The sequence below is a fragment of the Geospiza fortis genome, unplaced genomic scaffold (genome assembly GCF_000277835.1).
Source record: "Geospiza fortis unplaced genomic scaffold, GeoFor_1.0 scaffold130, whole genome shotgun sequence".
NCBI lineage: Eukaryota > Metazoa > Chordata > Aves > Passeriformes > Thraupidae > Geospiza > Geospiza fortis.
In genome coordinates, this window is record NW_005054300.1 from 5,687,375 (window position 1) to 5,710,886 (window position 23,512).

Sequence of the window (23,512 nt, forward strand, 5' to 3'; positions counted from 1 at the left end):
CCGGCGCCGCCGCGCCCCCGCCCGCGCTGCCGCAGCGTCCCCGCTTCAGGAGATCGTCGAGAATTCCTTCAGCAGCAGCTCCTGGCTCAGCGTGTTGAAAGCAAGGTTCTTCCTCACGTTGATGCTGATGGAGCGAACCTGACAGGAACAAAACGAGATGTTTTAGCCACGGGACTCGTCCTGGCTCCTCATGAGCCTGGTGGTTTTGACACGGCTGACCTCCACACTCAGCATGAAGCTGTTTTGCGTTTCCAGCTGCGCAGCAGTTGCTGCAGCAAGCTCTCACCGAGACTCCAGCCTAGCAAGGAAATGCTGAGGTTCAGCTGTTCCTTGGAAAAACAGGAATGTCTACAGTGACATCCCAGCAGGGAGAGTAAATTCCCAATGGGACTGGGATGGGAGAAGATGCTCTGTGTGGATGCATGAGCTATGATGTGGTTCCTGTTCTGGGGCAAAGAGAAGGGGGAAGTGAGCACTCCCAGGCTGCAGCTAAAGACCATATTTTATCAATGCCCACCAGAGTGCCAGTGAGCATTTTCCAGATCAATGCAGTGCCATGGCCTCTGTCCTGCTCCAGAACCCACAGAGCCAAAGATACAGACTGAAGGAGAGGACAGAGGCCATGCCACTGTGCTGTAAACACAAATTATCACCCAGGCTGGCAGAAACCCCTGGGTTCAGAGCCAGCTGTGTGTATTCTGAGTGCTGTACACATGCAGCTGGCTCACTGGCTGTCTCTGAAGAAGAGACACCTTTATCCCTCAATGACACCCAGACTTGTGGTCACCCACAGAGCACAAAGAAGAGCTGGGCAGCCCTGTTGACAGCAGCTTCCCTTCCCCCTCGTGCCAGCAGCCTTCTTGGCCAAATACACAGGCCCCAGACTGGGCTCAGTCTCAGCTGCACTTGGCAACGAGAAAACAAAGTCAAACATCATCTGTGTCAGCGACTGTGCAGCAGTGACAGAAAGCAAAACTGACACAAGCTCATCCAAACAACAGGATTACAGTTCCCAGAGACTTGGAGCCTGTGATAATAAGGTTGTTGCTGACCTGGTTAGTGTTTTGTACTTTCTAAAAGCACTGGAGGAAGAATTATATAGATGCATAATGAGGAATCCAATACCAGGGGCTGGAAGAGCATACATATACACACTGCTGAGGGTCCCACTTGCTACCCAGTGAGAAAAACACACTGAAAGGGCAGAAAGCTACTCAAAAGGCAGAATGTGTAAGAAAGGGAAGGAAAGCAAAACTTGGAAGGTTAACAGGGAAAGGTGTGAAATGAACCCCAGTGAGCCCCATTGCATAAACCCTAACAACCCGAGCACGCCAGCAAAGATGTCTACCCTAGGAGACAAAGTGCATAAGTTTTATGTCATCTGCAGAAACCACAAACTCCCCTTCATCAGGATGCTTGGCAGAGGCCCCAAGCATCTTTGTTCCCTTGGAGCACCCCTTCAACTCTCTACTTTAGGTGTCTTTTTACCTACTCCATCCTCAAATAGTTTGGGACCATGTGTTGCAAGATAAGCACGGTTGTACCCTGTGTTAAACACCACTGCAAGGGGTCTCCAGAGCACTGGCTGGCACAGGTCTGTCCTGCTGCCAGGAGACAGGAGTCCCACTGCCAGGATTTGGTCCCAGTCCTACCAAGTGCTCCAGTGCCAGTGATGCAGTCAGTTCTAACAAGAAGGAAAGAACACGAGCAATGAGCTGTGGGGAGTTCTCTGCTCTGGGGAATATGAGTGCCTGAAGAAAAGGGGCAGATGCTACAAGCAGTGTAAGCCAGTATCCTTATTCTGACTAAAAGCATTTCTGTGGGTCCCAGCAACACAAAGTACAAGCAGTAATGAGCTCCTGGCCTCAGGAGCTGCTGCCAGGACTCAGGCACCAGCAGTAGAAGATTCCCAGCTTGTATACACATCAAGGTCTCCAAGAAGGAGTCTCTGCAAGCCCAGAAAGTGAGGCTGGAGTGGCACAATGAGAACACAGGGCTTAGCAGAAACTGTAGCTATGGGGTAGAGCACAAGAAATTAATTAGCCTGATTAGTTTGCAAAGAGAAGGAGGAATAGAGCAAACACACTCCATTATGTAAAATGAGGTCACAAAGAGAACAGTGAGTAATATTTATCTGGCTCCCCAGGGATGGGGCAAGAAATACACAGCCTAATTTAGACAAAGAAGATTTACACAGGAAAAGAGGAAATCCTTTTAAAACCTATGGGCTGTGAAGTGGTGGAAGAGCTCACCTGAAGCTGCTGTGGAGCCAGTTTCATTTAAAGACAGCTTCAGGTTTCAAGAGAAGCTTTAGACACAAACTTTGGTCAAGAGCAGTCTAGATGAACGTAGATCTGCCTTAACACAAACTGGGGAGAAGAGTGGGCATGGTAACACACAGGAGTGACATTTACACAAATCCCTGCCCAGCGTTTCTTCTGCTGTGAGAAATGAGGCAGCCTGAGCCAACCCTTTTAAAGGCAGGAATAGCTCAAATTAAAGTTAAATCAAGTTATCTCCAGCACCAGGGCTCAGCACAGGGAGCCAGAGCTCATCTCCCTTTTGGAGTTGGAAGACCAGACAGTAACATAGGGAGGTGTCAGTCTGTAACAAGGATAAATTTCAGAAGCTTCCTATAGTGTACCTAAGCTGCTCCATAAGGATACACCCCAGGACTCCTCCTAGCTCTTGGTGCAGTGGGCAGCCCAAGCCTGGAATTTACCAGATCCCTCCAGACTTACACAAAGGCCCCAAAACTGCAGAAATTAAGGTCAGAGCTTTAACATTAATTCTGCTAGGAAGTACAAGCAGAGCACATGTCCTCTCTTGCTTCTGTATGGAGTATCCTGGAGAATTAGGGACAGAAGAGCTCTAAAATTGTTTTCTTACTATTAGTCCACAAATGTTGAAAAAATGGAAAATGCACAGAATACTGACATCACCTGTGGAAGAATGAGTAAATGAAAGAATGGATGAAGCAAGGGCATTAACCATGGGGGGGGAAACATGATTAAATTTTAGTTTTGTGTCATCAGAGCTGGAAGTGTGCAAGGTTGTACCGACACTCCTATTTCACAGCAAGTCTCATCAACTAAACCTATTCCTAATCAACAAGCAGCCCTTAAATTATTTGTACAATGGGAAGAACATTTACACTGACTACTACACTTAATTAAAAGTCAAATTAAGATAATTTCCCCAGTCGAAATCAATCCCTAATCAGACTATGTTGAGACTGATGAAACCTATCTAACTGCAGAGACAGTGAATGCTTTGGAAAGATGCTGAAATCTCTTTCCACACCTTCCTCCAGCTGCAGTGTGAGGGTTTGAAAGCTCATATCCAAGAACCATTCATTCTATCAAAGCAGCACAGACCTCCAATGACATCCCTGAGGCTTCAAAGGAAAAGAAATAAAAAGTATAAGAAAACTTCTTAACTTCATTCCTTCAGCCCCTCAAAGGCAGCACAACATGCCAAAAAACCCAGCTGATAAAACAATCTGCACATCACCTTCCACCACAATGTGGCCGCAGTATCGCAGCCTTTGAAAACCTCTTTGTAAAGGGAATGGGAGAAGAAAGCAGATTCTTCTTTGGGATTAGCAAGAAAGAGCAGCACTGAGGCAAAGCAAGAGAAGAGAAGCAGTGAATTAGCAAAGCAGGTCAAAGGAGTGAGAACAAGATTTCTAAGCATAAAGGAGCCCCCAGAATGGCTTGGGGAAGCTTCTGCTCACCTACTTAATGGGAGCAAAGAGAGATAAAAAGGCAGCTGAAAAGGAAAATGTCTCCTCTGTGTCATTCCCCACCCAAGAAAGGTTTGCTTTGATGCAAACATTTGCAGACAGTGATAAGAAAACCTGGCAGAATCTGGAAAGAATTACTTGCAAATAGATCCTGTCCAGGAAGACCTGATGGGATCACTGTGAATTCAGAAACTTGTAGTTCACCACCAGCCCTGATCCTTTGGTACAACTCACAAAGAGATTTGCAGCAACTTCCCTCTGCCCCCTCCATGAAATCCTGCAAACCTCCGAGGTTAAACCCAAAGCACTGGGTAGGGGGTATTATCCAGCATCAGACTGGCAACACAAGCTGAAGTAAAAACTCAAAACCTTCACAAAAAGAAAGCAAGTACCTGGTTTGAAGGGACTGTGGGAAGGACAGGGCAGATTAGGGCCTTTTTGATGAGTTGTTTGAACAATTAATAAAGCCATCAGTTACTGTGCACCTGGAGAAAAGCAGGGCAAGGAGGCCGGGAGGCCAAGTGGGTTTGCTGAAGACAAATCACAACGTATCAGGTTCATTTCCCGCTGTGCTGAGGCAACGGCTTAATGGAATGCAGGGGATTTTCTGTAGCTGTGAGTAAAGAACATTTAATAGGGTCCCAATTCTCAGGGCATCTAGAGATGTGGATTAAACTGATTCACAACTGGGTCAAATCAGCACATTTATACAGTAATTATTCAGGCTTTTATATGCTCTTGAGGAGAGGGTCCCAGGGGTACCCGGATGGGCAATTTTCACAAGGGAGTTGACGGGCTGGTTATGATAAACAGATTCTTAAATGATACAAAATTGGGATTTTGAAAAAAAAATAGGAAATTGGTCTAGGAAGAAAATAATTTTAGCTGAAATGTTTCGTGGCTGTGATGATCATAGGGCTGAGAATGTAATTTTAATCAATTGGCATGATTGGCCTGAGCTTCTGCCAGGCCAAGTGGAAAGTGGGACATGCAGGAAGCAGAGCAGTCATGTGGCCAAGGGGAAGGAGATGCTGGCTGAGGGTGGGAGCCCTTGGGACAGAAGAGATGACAACAGAAACAGGAACGTGTCTTATTTCTAGGGTACAGTAATAGAAGAAGCCTGTGTCACAGGAAGGCTATGGCCAAATTTCTTTTCTGTATTCCAGGAAAGCTGTGTCAAACAGCAGTCCAGAGAGACAAAAATAGGCACAAAAGAACACAGAAAAATAGCATAGAAGCAATTGCAAATGGTTTTGCCCATATACCACCCAATGTCAGGGCTGGAATGACCCCAAGAAAGTTAAAAGCATTCTGTAAAAGGAAACAAAACCATTTCAGGTGCCTGTTCTGGAGCAGAGCTGACAGAAGGATGCACAACAACATGCCCAAACTCATGGAGACTCGTGATACAGTAGGCAGGCATCAATTACTCATCAATCAGCAGGGATAGAGCTGGGAGAAAGAATCAGTTCTCAGACTGGTGGAGAAGGCTGCCAAAGTTAGAGATCCCTCCCTTTTGGTGAAGCTGTAATGATTCAAGAGTGAGGCTTCCCTCACACACTAGTCACTACAAAAACACTGCCTCCATGCTCATGTGGCAGTGGACATGAAAATTGCTCATGTGGACAAGAAAAGTTCCATCAGTGCTCTCTGGAGAAGGGTAAGCAAGCTGGCTTGCTGAAGAATTATAACTACCAACCTGAATTATTTAGACTAATTTTTGTCTTTGCTCTATAATTTTTGTGGGTCTTCCTACCATCAGTCTTCTCCTCTTGCAGATGGAGACATTTCTAGGGAATGCCTTCACTTTCTATGCTTGGAAACCCTTTTTTTGTGAGTGAAAGAGGAAAGCAATGAGCAGGAAGGTGTTTCACTAGTCCCAAACTTCATGGTCCCCTTAACAACAGCAAAAAAGCCAAGTTGCTCTGCATGATTAACCCCAGGTGGGAGCAGCCAGCTCAGTCAGCTCCTCCCCATACAAATTTACCACTGCAAAGCAGAGCAAATCCCCATGCAAAAGGGACAGAAACCATCTGACCAGTGCTGGCCTAAGCAGCCTGGAGGTTCCTCTTCAGCCACACAGGGAGCTCCAGGAAGCTCTCAGATCTGTTAAGACATGCAGTGTCTGTCCAGATCCTGCTCATGCCCTGTCTTTGGGGGCAGTCCAATGGAGTAACAGGACTGCTCAGCTACACCCCAGATACAACTGCCCAGGCCATAACAAAGGCTCTGAAGGGGGCTGTTGACTGTTCAGAGGCAAGGCAGCTCACCAGCTCTTTGAAGAAGGCAGCCTCCTTATGCTGCTCCGAGTAGCGCTCGTACTGGTCCAGCCCGTCCTGCAGCTTCAGCGTCAGCGTGTCATAGTTGGACCTCACCACCTCCAAAACCTGCCAGGAACAGCCAAACACAGCACAGGAATCAGCACCACAGACTCCTCAGCACAGGAGGAGCAGGGCTGAGATAGATCACAGCTCTGGCACCTGTTCTCACAACAGAGATGGCTTTAACAGCCATCACACATTTGTCCCATGATTAACAACACAGAGGTGGGCACTAAAGGCTTCCTGATGCCAAGAACCAGCCCTGAAATTTACAGAATTTCTCCATTCATGAGAATGGTAGATGAAACCTATATCCATGACAGCAGCAGCTTTCTGTCATCAGAATTAGACATATTAATAAACTAAGCAGCTAATTACCACATGTACACCCAGATGCAACACAGAAGCACAATACAAACACAGATTTGCCCAGCCCCACAGTCTTTCCAACGTTAGTTTTGTCACCACACTTCCCTCCTGGCTCATGAATCACCATCACAGCCTGCTAAACCACCAGCTTCTAGAGCTGCTCAGAGCACTGTATGCCTCTCCTGATAGGAACAAACTTCTGACAAGCACTAAGAGAAGACCAGCCTTGGTATGGATTCTGCTTTTAGAAAGACATGAAGACATGAATCCAGGTCTTTCTGCCCAGGAGATATTTTACTATCTTTGGTTTTTACAACCAAAGCAGTTCCAGCTTTTATTACTGCCCTACTCTGCTCCCAGCATTGGGCTGTACTTACAAACTCATAGTTACACATCTCTGTTCTATTGAACCATTCATTTTCCTAACTAGGGAGCACCAAGAGGGACTCCCACAATGATTTTCAGCTTTAAAGCATTGCATGGACTAACATATTCTTCAAAGCACTTATGAGATGGTTGGTGACAACAATCTTCCTACAAGGAACCACAGAGGTCAAACTCCTGGGCAAACATATGCCTGAAATGATTCTCCTAAACACAGGAACTTCATTCTTAGGCTGTTGCCATTTGCTCTGAGAGTTAAACAGAATATGAACACCTGAGGTTTGCACTACAGTAACCCCAGCTCATGACAAGCTTCAGCCAGGAAGACACATGGTAAAAAGTGCAAAAGAAGAGGACCCTGCTCCAAGGCATCACAATTCAGAACAGATCCTAAGAAGAGCACTGCAGAGGATTGAAGACAACAGTGACCAGAACAAGAAGAAGCCCTTGCACTTCTCCTCTTGTACTCCCAACTGTGTAAGCACTACTGTCAACTGCCCCTTTACAGGACTGAATCTTGTCCTTACATCTTTTATTCTAAGAAATCTAAAGTTGCTTAGGGTTCCTCCAAAAGCTTGTTTCCCCCAAATTCTGCATGTGGCAGTGGTGCACAGAGACACTCATGCTAGGGCCTGAGATGGCAGAAGCTAGAGGGAATCATCCAAATGAGGACTGGGGGCAAAAAAGGGGTTCCAGAAGTGGTTCCCAGGTGAGATGGTCACACAGCAGTCTCTGCAGCTCAACTGTCCTCCAGCACTGCAGACACAAGCTAGGGATAAGAATAAGGATTTGGACTTGAAGGTCTCAGAGCCCTTTTCCAACTGCATTGATTCTGATTCTGCAATGTTATTTAAGAACAGCTTGTCAGTGTTGCAAAGGCTCACAGCCTCCTCTCCAGCACTCATTTCCTAATGCTGTTTTGTTTGTCAGCTCCACTGGCAGAAAGAATTCCCTGCAATGACATCCATCTCCAAATTCAGCTTGCCCTTCTTGCTCCTGTGTGCAGAGAAGCTACAAGAAGTATTGCAGAGCCAAGAGCAATGATGAAAGAAAGCCACCTGGGCACAGGAATAACTATCCACTAGGGACACTGTAATAGCATAATGCACCTTCTTCTGAGCAATAAAGGATCTGGCAGCTTGCTCCTGTCAATCAGAGGAAGCCAAATTGATCAAGATTAATAAGCTGCAGAGAAAAAGCCTGGCTTGAAAGGTGAGAAGTTGAACAGGCTTCTCCAGCAGTAATTCAAGAGCAAAGGCATTTCATTCAGGACTACCTGACTCCCCAGGAACCTTCCCTTCAGTCTCCCTGTATTCCCATACACACAGGTGTGCACAGTGCCCCACAGCTGTGATTGCTCAATGCATGTGTTTCTTCAGGAACAATCAGGATTCCTCCTTGCTAGCTCTGAGTAGAGATCTCTTCAGGTAGTCAAGAGAGGCATCCTCAAACCATGGTGAAGAGAAGTAAACTCTGAGAGCAGTAGTGAGCTCTGTAACCAGAACCCTTTAAATCTGTCTACTTGCATCACCTTTGAAAGGCAGCTAAGAACTCAGTTTGATACTTCAGGATGAGGACAGGGAAGGAAAGAGGCCCCCAAAGTCTCTACTCTGTTACTTATTGTAATCTCTGCAGTGAGCTTGAGATCAGCTTATCCCTTCACTATGTATTTCATTGGCCTCTACTCCTTATCTCCTTTAATTATGAAATAGAACTTAAAAAGAAAGGGTAAGTTAAAAATAAACAGCTTCTCCCCACTGCCTGATAATTTCCCTTTCTTGCTGCTACTGAGAAAAAAATGCTACGTGGGATCTGAGATAAACCCACTCACTGATCATTTCAACCTCATACCTTGTAATGGATAGAAACTATTACTGAGATTAGGACCTGCCATCCTTGAGATGATTTCACCTGCTCTTTAAGATGCAGCTGCTAGACAGAGGACAGGTCAAAGAGCAGCAGAAGGTATTAAGAATACCTAACAGGAAGGTTTAAAGACATCAACTTCCTACACAGATGACAAAAAACCTCACATCCTTTCTGTAATAGAAGACTGCATGTTAGCATCCTTTGCCCTTCGTCCACATTGCTTTGACTTTTGCTCAGGAAAACTACTGCAGGAAGAACAGCCTTTTTCCTAAAACACACAAGATCTTTATCTGCACCTTTCTGTCAGATACAAAGGAACTAGAGCAATTTAATTTTGAGATTAAAGCATTTCTCCTTCAAAGTCTTGTTCAACTCATTCTTCTTGGAAGTCTCGTCTCTAGAAAACATGAATTCCAAGATGGTCAAGTATGAGAAGGGAAAGGATTTTTAGCTGCTCTTCCAAACAGATTTTAAATACTCATTCAGACTTTTACAATCTCATGAGAAACTGGAAAAACACCAGTTTTAGTGTCAGGCAAGGACAGATGAAATCGGACTGTAGATGATCTTCAAGGAATTTGATGTGACACCCCTAAGACTGCAAGGATAAACATGCAGGGGAAGCTTTTTTCTTTTAAAAAAAAATAGTTTACTGGATCTTTACAGTGAAAAAAACCCAAAAAACCAAAAAAAAAAAAAAAACCAACAAACAAACCCTAATGGAGTCACAATCTAAAAGTCTTTTTGTAGGTTACCTTAGGGGGATCAGAGTCTTTAAAAAGCAGTATGACAGAAGCAAGCAACTCAGACAGGGTCAATACAAGAGGAGGGAAGGCTGCTGAGTTCCCTTCCTGCAGTTACCTGTATCAGCCCCAGCGGCTACATTCGCTCATTTTTTCCACTGCAACAAACCAGAACGCAGTGGAGCTGCACCACTGTAATTTAAAGACAATTTGCCATCAAATTAACCCCCTATCACCACTCACTCTCTGACTGCTTTCCAGAAGTTCCAGAGAAATGCTGGAATGCTGGAGATTAAGGTCCCTGCATGTGTGTCCCCAAACCAACTTTTCAGGAGCTGCTCTGAACAGCAAGTGCTTTCCCTGGCATTCAGATTTCAGTTTGCTCCTGCAGCTACAACTGCCCATGCCCCATAAAACTCTCCTTCCCCAGTCACACCAACAGCTTGTGAGTAGAGGCACACCCTCAGGAACATGGCAGGAGGGCTGGCTTCCAAAGGAGGGACTGATGTGGGGCTCAGCTCTCTGCAGCATCCCACCCATGCCATGCCAGTCACTGCACCCATAGGAACAAGATTATTTCCCAGTTTGTGGCTCCTTACTTTGCTCCATCCACCAGCTCCTTCTACCACTGCCTTGCAAACTGGATGGACAATCTTGGTCAGTTGGGTCAGTGGCCTCCTCTCACATGAGCTCTGAAACCATTTCCCCCAGAAGCAGTTGCCCTGGCCCTGAAATTTTCAGCATTCAACACACACCATCATTTTGCTGTCACTACACACTGACTTCTTCCTTACTGCACCAGAGCTGTTCCCTCTGACTGATCCTCAGCAAGAGCCAGCATACTGCACTCCCCCAGGAGAGACCAGTCCTCCTGGAAGATCCTGTCCTGGGGAAACACAGGGATTTCAGCAGTCTCCTATCCCCACTGTGCCCAGGAGAATGCTGCTACTGTTAGCAGCAATGCCACAGAGGGATCTGCACCAGCAGTAAAACCTAATGGGCAACATGCAGCTCTAGGGCCCATCTATCTAGCAGACATCATTTGCTTCATTGCTTAGTAACTTTTTAACCTGCAGAATCTTTCATCATCTGCATCTGCAGTCTCTGCCTTGCTGGAACATAAAATTAGAGGGCACCAGCAATTCACAGCACCCAGCAAAGGACCTGCTGGTGGGTAGGTTCCAGGGAGCATGCACAGGTAATGACAGAAAAAAAAAAGGGAAAACAGAAACAAGAACAAATCAAGGTCTCTACACTGTCTTTTTAATTAGCACAGGAAAGCACAAGAATGCAATCAGTCAGCATCACCAGTACCTCACTAAAGCCTCTCCATGCCCATAAGACAGTCATTAACTACCACGACACAGACTGAATGATCTCACACCAGGCAAAAGGTAAAACACCTCCAACAATGCCCAGGTTAAAATGCACTTGCCCCTTTACCAACTCCCAGCTGCTCAAGGATGGGGGAGGGTCTCCAGGTCAGGACTAGCAAGGCCCCACAGGACAGAATAGCCAGAGGCTCTGTGCCATCTGTTCCATGCCAGAGGATGGAGCAGCCAGGCTATGGGGCATGTAATGCCAACCTCTCATCAGCGCTGCTGCACAACAGGGCAGAAGGACTCAGGGCAGCCAAACATGCCCTCTGTGCACCCTGCAGAGGTGGTGGAGTCACTGCCTGTGTACCACACCCAGAGGCAATTCTGGCAGTCCCACCTCCCAAACCCGGTCAAAGCACAAAGCACCAGCAAACTCAGCAGTCTGTCCCCTCAGCTCAGAGGGTGGAGGCTGTAGGAAGAGACTCTAGGGTTTTCCTATGCCAGTAGAGATGTGCATTTTACATTGCAGCCATCAAATGGGCTTGTTTATTCCAGGTTTAGTACAAATCTTCCCCTTTTTCTCCCTCCTTAATCTCTACAACAACTTAAAGTCCCCGAGTGTTTCTCTTCGTGAATTCAACTGAATTGCAACATTTCTCATTGTAATGAAAAGGCTGCTGACACCTGGACTACGAAGAGGCTATTGCCTCTCCATAATAAAGTGCTGGATAATTGACATCAATTTTACAGTAGTAACTTCTAATTAATATAGAAAACAATTTTTTTCCAAGTGCCATCACACTTCTCACAGAGCAACTTTAAAGTTGCTGATGCAGGCTAGAGTCTTTGTTGAAATTAATCCCCAGAAGCACCACAGAGAAAGAACATAACTAAATAATTAGAAGTTAAATAAAAACACACACACAGCTGCCACATTTCCCAACAGACTCTGCCTAAACCCCAGCTGCACTCATCTCCTTCTCCCTTTCCTCTTTCTCTGTCTGCAGGAGCCAAGTTCAGAGAGAGGCTCCACGAAGGCTGCCAATGCTACACAAACACGCTGGAAGCAGCTGCCACTGCCACTGGCTTCCAGAAAAGCATCCCTCCAGGACTAGCAGCAGCTCAGAGCTTTGGTCTGACCCAACACTGCCTTACCTTTGCAGCTATCCTGGAGCTAAATGCAGTGCTGATGCTTTAGCACTGCTCCTCACCCCCACACTGATCAAGCCATCACTGTTATTTCCATGTTCGTGAATGCTAAGAGGAAGAGGAGGAGGAGGATGGTGCTGTGATAGTTTCACAACTCAGATTCCCAGGACATGCTGCATGTACAGCACATATCTGTGGATCCAGAGGATGTGGAGTGGGTCAGATGGGAAAGACAAAGACATGGGCTGCAGATTCAAGCGTAACCATGCCACATGTGTGTCAGACTCACAGCACATTGCCAATCCTGCTCTGGTGTCCCAGATCTCCTGCATCCAGCAGCTGCAGCTTGTACTACATGCACTGAAGGACCCATGGCCCTCTCCTGCTGTGGGCTGAGAGCATGAGCCTGCAAGTCAGCCCCCACCAGCTCACACATCTGTCATTCCCAGAGCAGAAGGCATCATCTTTTCTGCCCTGAGTACAGGAAAAATTGCTGGAAGAAGGATATTTTTCCAATAGTAAAAAGTTCAGCCAGACCAAAAGATGAAGTGAAAGAAAAAAAGGGCAAATTTCTCCTCTGAGGTATGAAACAGGATTGCCACTGAGGTGGGATGCACCAACACTGCTGGGCAGTGAGGCTCTAAGAGGTCACTGGGGAGAAGAAGAGCCTGCAGAGGTGGGTGCAGCTCCCCATGAGCTCCAGGGTAACAGAGAGACATGAGCACATAGCTCCAGTCCTGCTGTGGAGAGCCCAAAGCTGATGGAAATCATGACAGTCTTGTTCAGTGCCTGGAGCTGGGCACATGGACAGAGTTGAGCAGCACACAGCAAAGGTGAGTGAGCCAGGAAATAGGGAGAGGAGGAGCCTCACCCTGCTCCCGCTGCTAGGGTTGGTGCAGGGACCCCTGCACACAGCTCCCACCAGGTTTACTCTGGCAAGCACAGACTAAGAAGGGTCAGTCTCCCTCTGCTCAGCTCACTGAGCATTAGCCAGGACACTGCTTCCTGGAGTTTGGAAGTGAACTGTCTCTGCCCACTAGCTGGTCCTTTGTCCCTGCCAGTCACTTCTCGTAGTGCTGCTGTTTTCAGTGAACTGCTCTGTGCTCAGCCAAACATAGTCTAACTTTCTGTGTCCCAAATCCTTCCTGAGGACTGCTTTTATACATCTGCACTTGGGTGGTATCAAAATCCAGGCCTCATCACTTCCCTACGCAAGGAAAAGGTTTTGATCGTACTTAAAAGATTCTCATTATTATTATTTTAGTTAGCAGCATCAAGGAGGGACATTTCACACCCCCTTTTCTCACCTCAGCATAGAGGCAGTCTGTCAGGCTCAGATGATATATAGTAGCTCAGATGTTTGTTCAATGATCTCACAGGGATCTGTGATCTTTAAAGGAACAAGCCTACAAAGGCAACACTTTCTATCCATGGAGCGTGAGGGTTTGGTTACAGTCTTTTTCTTCTGCCCACAGGTGCCTCTTCTAAAGATAAATAATTTATAAGCTCACTCAGAAAATTACTGTTGTTCTCTGAACTCTGCTAGCAGAAATGACATCCTATTTTAGGACAAGAGTTATCTGCTTCAGAAATGTTTTAAACCCACAATCCATTAGAAGCCTTAGGTGTTCAACTTTATTTAATGGTGGTAAAAAACACACTGATCCAACCAATCTGGAAATCACTCAGCTTTCAGAAACATCTCAAAGCCAAAACTGTTACCCAGCTCCATCAAGAAGCAAGTGTAAATGTATCAAACAGTGCCCATTCCAAGCTCCCACGGGACAGGCACTCCCAACAATCAACAGGTACTTTAAGAAGCAGTAAGGCTGCAACCAAGGACAAAGGCAAGGAACGAGGAGACACATGGTCTCTATGTGCACAGCTGGCAGGGCACTTCATTTGTAAGAGGTATAGACAAGCAGAACAGATTGATGTGGTGATAACCCTGGACATTCCTGCAGCCATCACTGGGACTAGGCAGTGCTGTGCTGCAATAAATACCTTCTGAGCTCCAGCTGCCAGGTTGCTGAAGCCTGCCCACCTTACCAGAAAGCCCATGCCAGGAATGGTTCTGCTGCAGAGTAATTTCAAGAAGTCATGTCTGTACATGTTAAATGCACTTTGCTCAACCCATTCAGGTTTGGAGCATATGGAGCAAAATTGCATGTGAAAAAGCATCACACTGCTTTTTCTCAAGCCCAATCCACCTTTCCCAGTTTCAAAGATGGTCAGTGGGTTTATACTAATCTGCATATACCACTTGGCACAAAGAACCTGGCATTCTTCGTGGGACACTGGGTGCTCTTTCCCAGACTGTAAGGGCAGGGTCTCCAGGGAAAACAAAGGAGGCAACTCTGTGCCATTCAAGGAAGGAAAACAGGTTCAGTGGGCTTCTGCCAAGGGAACAAACCTCCATATACTGAGTAATGCTGGCACTTTCAAAACCCAGGCAGAGAAAAAGAAGTCAAAGATTCTAAAACAAATTATCTTAAAAATTATCAGTTAATAAAATAAGCAGCCTCCAGAGCAGACATTTAGATCTGGAAGGGGAGATACACCAGAAACCGAATGAGGCCCACTAAGCTTGCCTGTTTTTAGAAATTTTGTTGAGAAAGGCAGGCAGCGTTAAGAAAGGCCAGGATGATGGCAGGAGCATAAAAACCTGAGATAGATAGATTTGCTATTTTGGAGTTACAGCCCATTTTGGAGTTGTGAACCCTTATCTCCAGCTGGTGGCATTTATGAAAACATTTCTCACTGCTAGGTACGTAAGAGCACTTGCAATTCTGCCAAGGCTCGAAATGCACTGCAGACAGCAATGGACTGGACCGTTAATTTTTTTATTTCCCCTTTGTGCTTACAATTAACTTAAGTGCTGAAAAGTGATGGGCTATTCCAGGAGAAGCTTTTTATCTGCCAGCTGCATTCTCACAGAGCAGTAAATCAACTGATGTCACCAAACCATCACACAAGAGGACAAGAGCATCCTTATGCTCACTGTTATCATTCATGTTACCTGTTCAGCCTAAGTGGCTAACCAGCATTCAGCAAATGAATGCTGTGATTTGTGTGCAACCTTTGGTGCAATTCTCTATTTACAGAAGACCTTGTCCTCCTGAACATCGAGGAAAAAAATAGTCAGCAGCAGCTCTTCAGCACCATTTAACTGACCAAAGCAAGACCAGTAACCTTGGTGCCCAAAACAAGATAAAAAGATTTTTAAGTTGGGAACTGCTGCTCCAGCTGAACTGAGAAGCCAAGACATACAAAGTTATTACAGAAATCAAAGACACATAGCAGAACCTTAAAAATGGTAGCTGAAGATTTTAAGAAAAAGTTTGAAATAAAATCCTTCTAGGACCAGTAGCCAGAAAGCATCCTGGCAAATGCTGGAACTCAAATACACAGCTTTCAGCTGAGATTGCCTTAGTGAAATGACAACAGGATACCTGCTGTACACCAGAGGAGACTCATTTCCAGCAAAGAAATTCAAATTTGCCCACACGACAGTTAGCTCAGGAATAAGGCTGTCTAGAGAATAGATTAAGGCAGGATATGCAACAAAGCCCTTTCTGTTCAATCAAACCCAGACAGAAGTAAGTGCACTGCTCCAACTCCAAGAAACCAAAACCTAATTGTGCCCAAGGAAAAAACAATGGGGAGCCTTATTCTGGTCATGGTCTAATCAAACACCTGCAGTCACATGAGGCTTCTGGAACTATGACCCCTGGTCAGGTTCACAGAAATCAGCAGAGGATCCAAGAGAGCTTGTGCCCCTCACACCGCCACCATGGACTTCTTTGGGATATAATGATTGCAGACTAACATAGAGATAAAATCAAATCAAAACTCACCAGGACTCTGACTTGAAGATCAAGACAAGTGAAAGGAGAACACAGACACTACAAAAAGCTAGGGAGCTTGGCATGCATTTTGATTTTCTTTTTGATCTTTTACAGCAACTAGCAAGCCAATGGCCTTTATGAATGTACAGTCCTAGGTCTGATGCTTGCTGAGAAAAAGTGGATGCTAGATTAGGTTTTTTTCTTTTTTTAATGACCAGAAATCTTTTTAAATGTGGTTTGCACAGCATGAATAAATTTAATTAAAGGATAACTAAATACCAACATGCCAAAAAACTGGCCACAAACCAAGTGGATGCTTGTATTTAAAGTAAGTCAAATCAATATAGGACATGCTAGAGAAAACCAGCTAGGGCAGGAAAAGGAAGGTGTACGTTTGCAAGGGCAGACATTAGGAAGATCAGTTCCCTAGCTCCTGCTTACATTTTAGCAATTAGTGGAAGTGATAAAAAGCAGTCATTCAGTGGCCTGAGGAGATGCAATGAAGCCAAGAAAGAAGAAACACTAAGCTCACCTGCCTAACTGACTACATGTGGAAAATGAACTGAAGTCTGTTCTCAGGGAAAATAAAAATTTTTGAATACAAGCAAAAACTCTGGATAGTTAAGAAACCCATTGCGCAAACAGCTGTTTGATTATCTGCACTATTTTGCAGTTCTTTGGTATGTTTGATGAACTAAGGGCACTGGAATCAATACACAAGATTTAAAACATGTTTTCAAAGACTTACACAGTGAAAACAACAGTTTTTCTCCTTTATTTTTGTGCTCTCTCTAATAATTTCTAATTCTCTGTTTGTCTTTATGACTACTGTTGAGTCTTGAGCCAACATTCCCAGGCTTATCACAATGACTCCAGGAGTCCTTTCCTGCATAACAATATCTAAAAGACTTAAAACTACATTTAATGATTCTGAGAGACTTACAAATTCAGTCTGCAAAAATGCCTTCTAAAGATAGAGCCCAAAAGAAATAGAAGATCTGTACTCAACTGGTTAGCTACAAATAGCTAGAAAGACTGTAGTAGCAGTATGCTAAGGTAGCAAGCTAATAAGGAAAGGTGGGCAGTGCTGGGAAATTTGTGTGACTCAACCCACATATAAGTTCTAGCTCTTAAGGCTTTTACAAATCTGGAGTTGGAACAGACAGCTATAAGCTGCTGGATGATCCTTATCCTACAGAAAATCCTGTAGTGAAAAGAAAACTTCAGTTGCAAAATGTCTGCTCTGAGGCAGCAGTCTCAAAAGTGGTTTAAGCCAATCTAAGTGCAGGTCACCTAGCCTGCAATCCAGAATCTGGAGTTCTTCCTTCAAGGGCATTCACTGCAGAAATGAGACATTCTGCTGTGCAAGTCAGAAATCTCTCTGTTCTAAACACAAGTACCAAGGATGCTGGGGACCAGGCAGGACTGACATCAGGAGGGACTGAGAAGGTAAAGGAGGAGTACAAATTACTAAAATACTGAGAATGCAGCTGTGCAGGTCAGGTTTGTAAGAATTACAGCAGTTATGGAATTCCTACCAAGACAAGGGGATCAAATAAAATCTATCCCAACTAAGTGACTCCTCACAAACCCCAGCCACACTTTGGAATCTCAGACTAATCTGCACTGCACAGCAGAGGAAAAGGAGCGGACAACGTCTGTGATGAGGGCAAAAATGAGGAAACCAAATAATTTCTGACATGCTGAAGGAGTGAAGCTTGTTAACATTTTAATTTGTTGAATTATTCCCTTTTGTGCTGTTGTAATGTGTCATTCTTCTGAAACTCCATCTGGGCAATGACCAGAACTGAAACAGAACGAGACCCTTAATGCTTGGAAGCATCCACAGCCAACACAGAAAACGTTTTCTGCCTGCAAAACCAGAACTACTTAAACTTGACTGCTAAGTTAATTTAAAAGGAACATTTAAACAGCTATTGGAACAAATGGAAATGCAGGGGCTACTATCCAAGATAATCACTAGCAAGGGCAGGACTGATGAGATGATGAATGCTGTAGGCTGAGGCACTTTTTGACTGAAATGGATGTGCTGGAAAGCTGGCCAGCAGAGAGCCAGCAAGGTGAAGCTGAGTGGGAGCGGAGACTTGGGCACGGACCACACACAGAAAACAGCTCAGATGTTTCTGAGAAATCAATCTACTGCTTATTACTGTCCTTCTCAGAGAAAGACATCCATGTGCAATCTCTGGAATAAACACAGAGGCACCAAAGGTTGCTGACACTCATTTGTTTCTAGTCCTTTGTCCTCATATTACCAGAGCCTAAGATAATAGTTATGCCTCTGAAGAAGGAGTCCTGGCATGGTTAAATGGCATCTTGCAATCAAAACATACTTGGAGAACAAAAAAGCCTTGTATGCCTTGGAACACAATGTTTATCCCATAAACATTTCTTCCACTTACGTCCTTAAAATATCAGACCTACCACCCCTTCAGCACCGGCACTCTCACGATTCATATGCTCCCAGCAACAAGCCCAAACACTCCAGGAGACAAATCTCTTCAGAATGAGGAGCTGAGAAAGACTGAAAAGAGGCATCTTACCTCCATGACAGCGAGCTTTTAGCTCCACAGACATTCAGATGCTGGATGGGCAGGAAGGACATGACACAAAGGTGAGGTTTATTGCTGACAGGCCAGATAAGATTACAGTGTTGGCTGTACACCCACCACTGACAATCAAGGAAAAGGTGACTTGTGCTGGCACCTGCTCTCTCCAAAGGATGAGGAGAACAAAAGAATACAACCTGTGCTTCCTTTCCAAAGCACCTTTAGCTGTTGACTCCTCAAATTGAGCTGATCAGCAAGTTGAGCAGCAAGCTGGAGAACTACTTGTCCACAATGCCTGCCCTCTGAATCAAGAGTATGCACCCTTTGCTATCACAGCTCCAAACAGAATCTGCTGGCTATAGAGGTGGGATATACTGAAGACTTAGGCAAAGACAATGCCACTGTCCTGGGGATATGAAGCTGATCACCAATGCTTCTGCTTTCTCTATATATTTCTCTTTTGCCATATTCCATGGATCAGTACCTGCAGGATTTGTGATGGAAATATCATCTCCACTGTAATTTCTGCAGAGCTTGGAGGACACCATTGTTCTACAGCCTAAAAATCCCTGTGTGAGGATTTAATGCTCCCAAGTGCCTCTTGTACATCAAACATTTTGAAAACTATTAGCTCTGATGGGTTTTTGAATAAGGCTCAGGAAAGCCACTTCCTCAATATTTCTTATGAGAAAAAGGTAGATCTGATCTGGTAGAATAAAAATTACTGAGAAGGAAGAAGAGGAGGAGAAGGAGAAACAAAGTCCACACAGCCCACATCACCTGTAAGCAAGGAAATGAGGTTTGATTCACTCTGTGATCCTGACGTGTATTTAATTTCAGCCTGAATTTCCACTGCATAAATTCAACTTGGCTGAGCAATGTCCCCATTAGAGACTGTCCAAAGCAACCTAAGATTACCCACAAACGATCTTTGAGGCTGAAGGTTCTAAGCCTTGGTGAGGTGGGGTTTTTTAGCATATTTTTGCATGAGCAACCCATAAACCCGTGTCTTCCCAGAAGTTTGAAGAAGACAATATAAAGAAAGCAATTAGACACAGTGCATACACAACTCCTTATTGTTGCCAATTAATCAATTTATTTATTTAGTTCACTGGTTTAATTTCCTCTTCCTACACCACAGAGAACAACTCTGGGTCTGTTTTCTATGAGTCAAAGGGATTAGACGACAAGCTGAAGTCACTCACTAAAAGGACTTGAGGGCTTCAGTTCAGGGATTAATAACTCAGCAGCTTTTTCTCCAGATTTTAAAACCTTTAATTTATACTGCATCAGTTGGTAGTTTTATTTGCAAAACTATTTTTGTTTAAATGGGAATCAAACCCTGCTCTTCCCAAAATGCTGCTGCATTGCCCTCCTGATATTATTCTCACATCCAAATTTTTGACTATATGTAAAGAGGATTTCATGCTTGCTTAGGAAATTTCTTAAGAAACTGCACCTTACACTAATGCACAAGTTCAAGTTCTACTTGGCTTTTCCTGAATAACCAGACACAACAGCTGAGCAGTCCCCTCAGGAATTCAACACCACTAGAAGGCCTGGGTGGATGCTTTGGACCAGGTCTCTCTGTGTCTTCAACGCAGTCTCACAATCCAAAGAAGCTCTACAAAATGTTTGTCTGCATTTGATCACATAGTGCACACCTTTAAGGATAAAGCAGAGGGATCCATTCTCACTCTCAGCTAACACAGAATAAATTGGTACCACACTTATCTTGCTAAGAAAGCCAGTGGCAGAAGCTAAAGGGGGTCACATTTTTAATTACCCTGTAGAGACTCTGATCTTACAGTTCTAAGCATCATTTGCTAAAGGGAGTTTCAGTGAAATAGTGCTATCATTTAACCTCAACACTTCTACATCTTATACTTTATAAATAAAACACAGAAGCAAGTCTGCAGGTTGAAAAATTCAGGTACTTTAAAAGTCTGGGGTTTCTTGGAACCTGAACTGGCCTGACTCAGCAAAGACTGAATTTCTTCCATATGCCTTTTTAAGGCCCAGCTTGTGACTGTGCCTAGAGCTTTTATTTGGTGTATTTTCACAAACTGCAATAAGTAGAGCTGTTCACTTTGTTTACTGCTTCTAGACAACAACTGCCATCTACAATCAACTCAGAGAGGACAGCAGGACAGGGCTGGCAGCAGCCACCAGATGCAGCATAGCAGCAAGTGATGGCTGTGCATTAGGAAAGGTCCCATCATTTTTCCTTCTCAACTCTCTAAAATATGTGAAAGGCACTAATTAACAGGCTACCCAAGGCACATAAGGGCCACAAAAAAAGATATCCCTAGTGTCCTGTTAAGGTCCAATCCTAAGATGACTACCAAGGCTTTAGGAACCAACTGAACTCTCCCAGTCACAAGTCTCCAAAACTGATACCAGAAAGAATTCCAACAACACAAGAACTGCAGAACCGAGAAAAGCAAAAAAGAAATAAAGTGACCTACTTTATATTCTGTTATCACATGTTGAAAGAGACCGAATCATAAAATGCCAGAAAGGCACATGCAAAGGAATCCTCAAATTGCCTGCACTGTCAGCAGTGACAGCACTCAGCCACCCACAGAAAAAACAAGGGCAGGGAAAAAACTCCAGTCAAACACTGTGCCAGAACAACAGTTCAGTACCCAGAGAGAAGGGAACATACAGTAGGAGCTACAGAGAACACAAGAAGCCTGAGATCTGAAATGCCGCTCGCCCTTACCCCAGCAGGCTCATCAGAGCCTCTGCCAGGGAGGGACACTGAGCATCAGAATGATCCCATTGCCTTTTCCAAGAGAAAGGGACAGAGGACAGCTGTCTTAAACGTTTTGTGGCTATTCCTCCAGCATCTGTTCTTGACTCAGCCATAAGTGGCAGGGCAGAAGAATGTGCAGCAGTCTGTAAACACCCAGGTACAACTGTGTGAGGTGACTGCAGAGGGTTACCAGCCCAGAGTCTGGATTAACCTTTTCAATAACAACGCTGTTAAGTACTGGAAAGTAAGGGGCTCAAGAGTGTAGGAGGTGATTTTCACCCTCCATTCCCCAGGTTTCTACAGATTATTCCATAAAAATAAAAACCACTTATTCCCCAGATTTAACTTCACAGATTTTTGCATCATTCTTTCCTAAAATAAAGATCAGGGTCGAGCCAACTGGCCAATTTTCCTTCGAGCATCTTAACCTGATCTTTTCCAAACCTGTCACAGAAAAAGGTCTCCATGACATACCTAAGCTGAAGTCATGCTGAGTTATGAGCTCATGTATGAAAAACATGGCAGCTTCAATCCTCATCTCACAACAGAACAGTTACCTGCATCTTCAAATCATGCCTCACTCAGCTGAAGGGTTGCTGGGTGACAATGAGGGACCAGGCTATGCCTAAAGCTAACAAGACCACACGTTAACAACTAACTTCCTGAGCAATTAGGACAGGAGTGGTCAGTGACCAATTTCTCTATGCTAAAACATTTGGTATGACATTAACTGCCCAGCCCCAGTACCACTTATTCCTAGTTCTGATGCATCAACACACTAAATAGCAACAGAAGCACTTTAGGACTCAAGCAGTCCAGGAATATTATCCCTCTGGGCACTACTGAGGGTGGAAAGCTCAGCAAAATCTGCATGATGTGGAAATCTGTCACCAACCAGATAAATTAGGGTTTAGATCATGTTAATATCCTACCCTGCAAAAAGTGTGTCACGCTCAGGTATCTGCAAAGAGGCTGAGATGAAGTATTACAGCAGATTTCTTTTTATTCTTTTGAGAAGGGGAGTTTAGCCCAGCAACAGACCTAAGTTTTCTTTCTATGCCTATAAAGTGACTTGTAGGTGGTACTGTAATTAAATAGGTCCATCCCTTAAAATAGAAAAGCACATCTTTACAGCTGAGGTGAGAACTAATGCTCTGTAGTGAGATGCTTCCATCAAGTCACTAGTTTTCAGGAGCATAAATGACAGGGTAGAAAATTTCCAGCAAAGCAGCCTGGATGCAAAAAATATAAGCAGACAATCAAAGTCTGAGTTCCAGCATGCCTACCTCAGCTCCCTCACAAATCCACATTTCTGTTTTCATCAGTGGAAGGATTGTTCTTGTTCTAGTGTTTCAAGATGCTCAACAAAAAGAGCACTGGCTGCAAACAAAACAGCCTTAAGACCTCTACACTGCAGTTCACAGCTGCCTTTCTTAAGAAATGAAAGGGAGAAAACCACCTGCAGATACAGTCACATAAAGCTCCAGCTAGAACCACGTTCTGTGCTGTAAGCTGTTTATAAAATGACAGATAAACTTTGTGGTGACAGAGATAGCCAATGTTTCCTGCAAGCTGGACAGATGCCTGACTCCAGCAAACCACCACCAAAACAGAGCTGAGCAGAGGCTGGTGCCTAGGCTTGGGGAGGGGTATATGTATTTCTAGCGCAGAAGAGAACTGGAAAAGGAGACTCAGTCATTAATCAGCCAGCTAAGAACATTCTCCCTTTAAACACTTGGAAAGAGAACTGCTGACAGAATGAGAGACATCTCAGGGCTCTGTGGGACTTTCAGATTCACATATGGATTGATTCATCCTGGGTTTGGAGCATTATTTGCCACTGAACCAGGAGAAGGCTGCAAAGTACAATGCACTACCTAAGTGAAAAGAGTGGTGCCTTACTTGCAGGAAGAGCAGTAGTTTGGTTTACAATATGCTGAAGAAATACAGCCAGAGGGGAGGTGAGAGCAGTGCCCAGATTCCCACAGTATTCCCACAATACTGTTACTTCCAGCTTTCAATTGTTTTAAACATGCTCATGGGACTCCAGTGCAGCTCAGTTTGCTCTGAAAAAAGGTATTGCAGACCTTCCTAAAGCCAAAGCACCCCAAGAAGAGTTAGCTAGCCACCTCATGTCAGCTCCCTGACACTAAATCTCATTGCTATAATGATGCCTTGTCTGCCCCTGCAAGCAGCTGCCACTGTCTCAGAGACAGAAGCTCGTCCATGCCATCACAAATAGCAGAAGCACTCATAAGAACTTCTACAGCTTTCACATAGGACCCAAACCCAGCATTTTCAGAGTAGTCAGGAAGCCACAGAGTATGATTTCGACAGCATTTTCTGTGTGTTTTTACATCCAACTCAAAAACAAATGCAGTCTGCCAAATTACAGCTGCTGAGGAAAATACACTTGGGAAACCTCGATAGGGTTTGT

At 44.6% G+C, this 23,512-nt stretch overlaps 1 protein-coding gene across 1 annotated transcript in view; it reads right to left on the minus strand.

Annotated features, from left to right (window-relative positions):
- ARMH3 (armadillo like helical domain containing 3) overlaps positions 1-23,512 on the minus strand; it is a 124,407-nt gene that overhangs the window by 2,507 nt on the left and 98,388 nt on the right. The window contains exons 25-26 of the mRNA XM_005416420.3: positions 6,016-6,132; positions 21-138 (exon numbers count right to left, since the gene is read on the minus strand). Of these exons, the coding sequence (XP_005416477.1) occupies positions 46-138; positions 6,016-6,132 (210 nt within the window). The 3' untranslated portion in view covers positions 21-45. The remainder of the gene's footprint in view (positions 1-20; positions 139-6,015; positions 6,133-23,512) is intronic.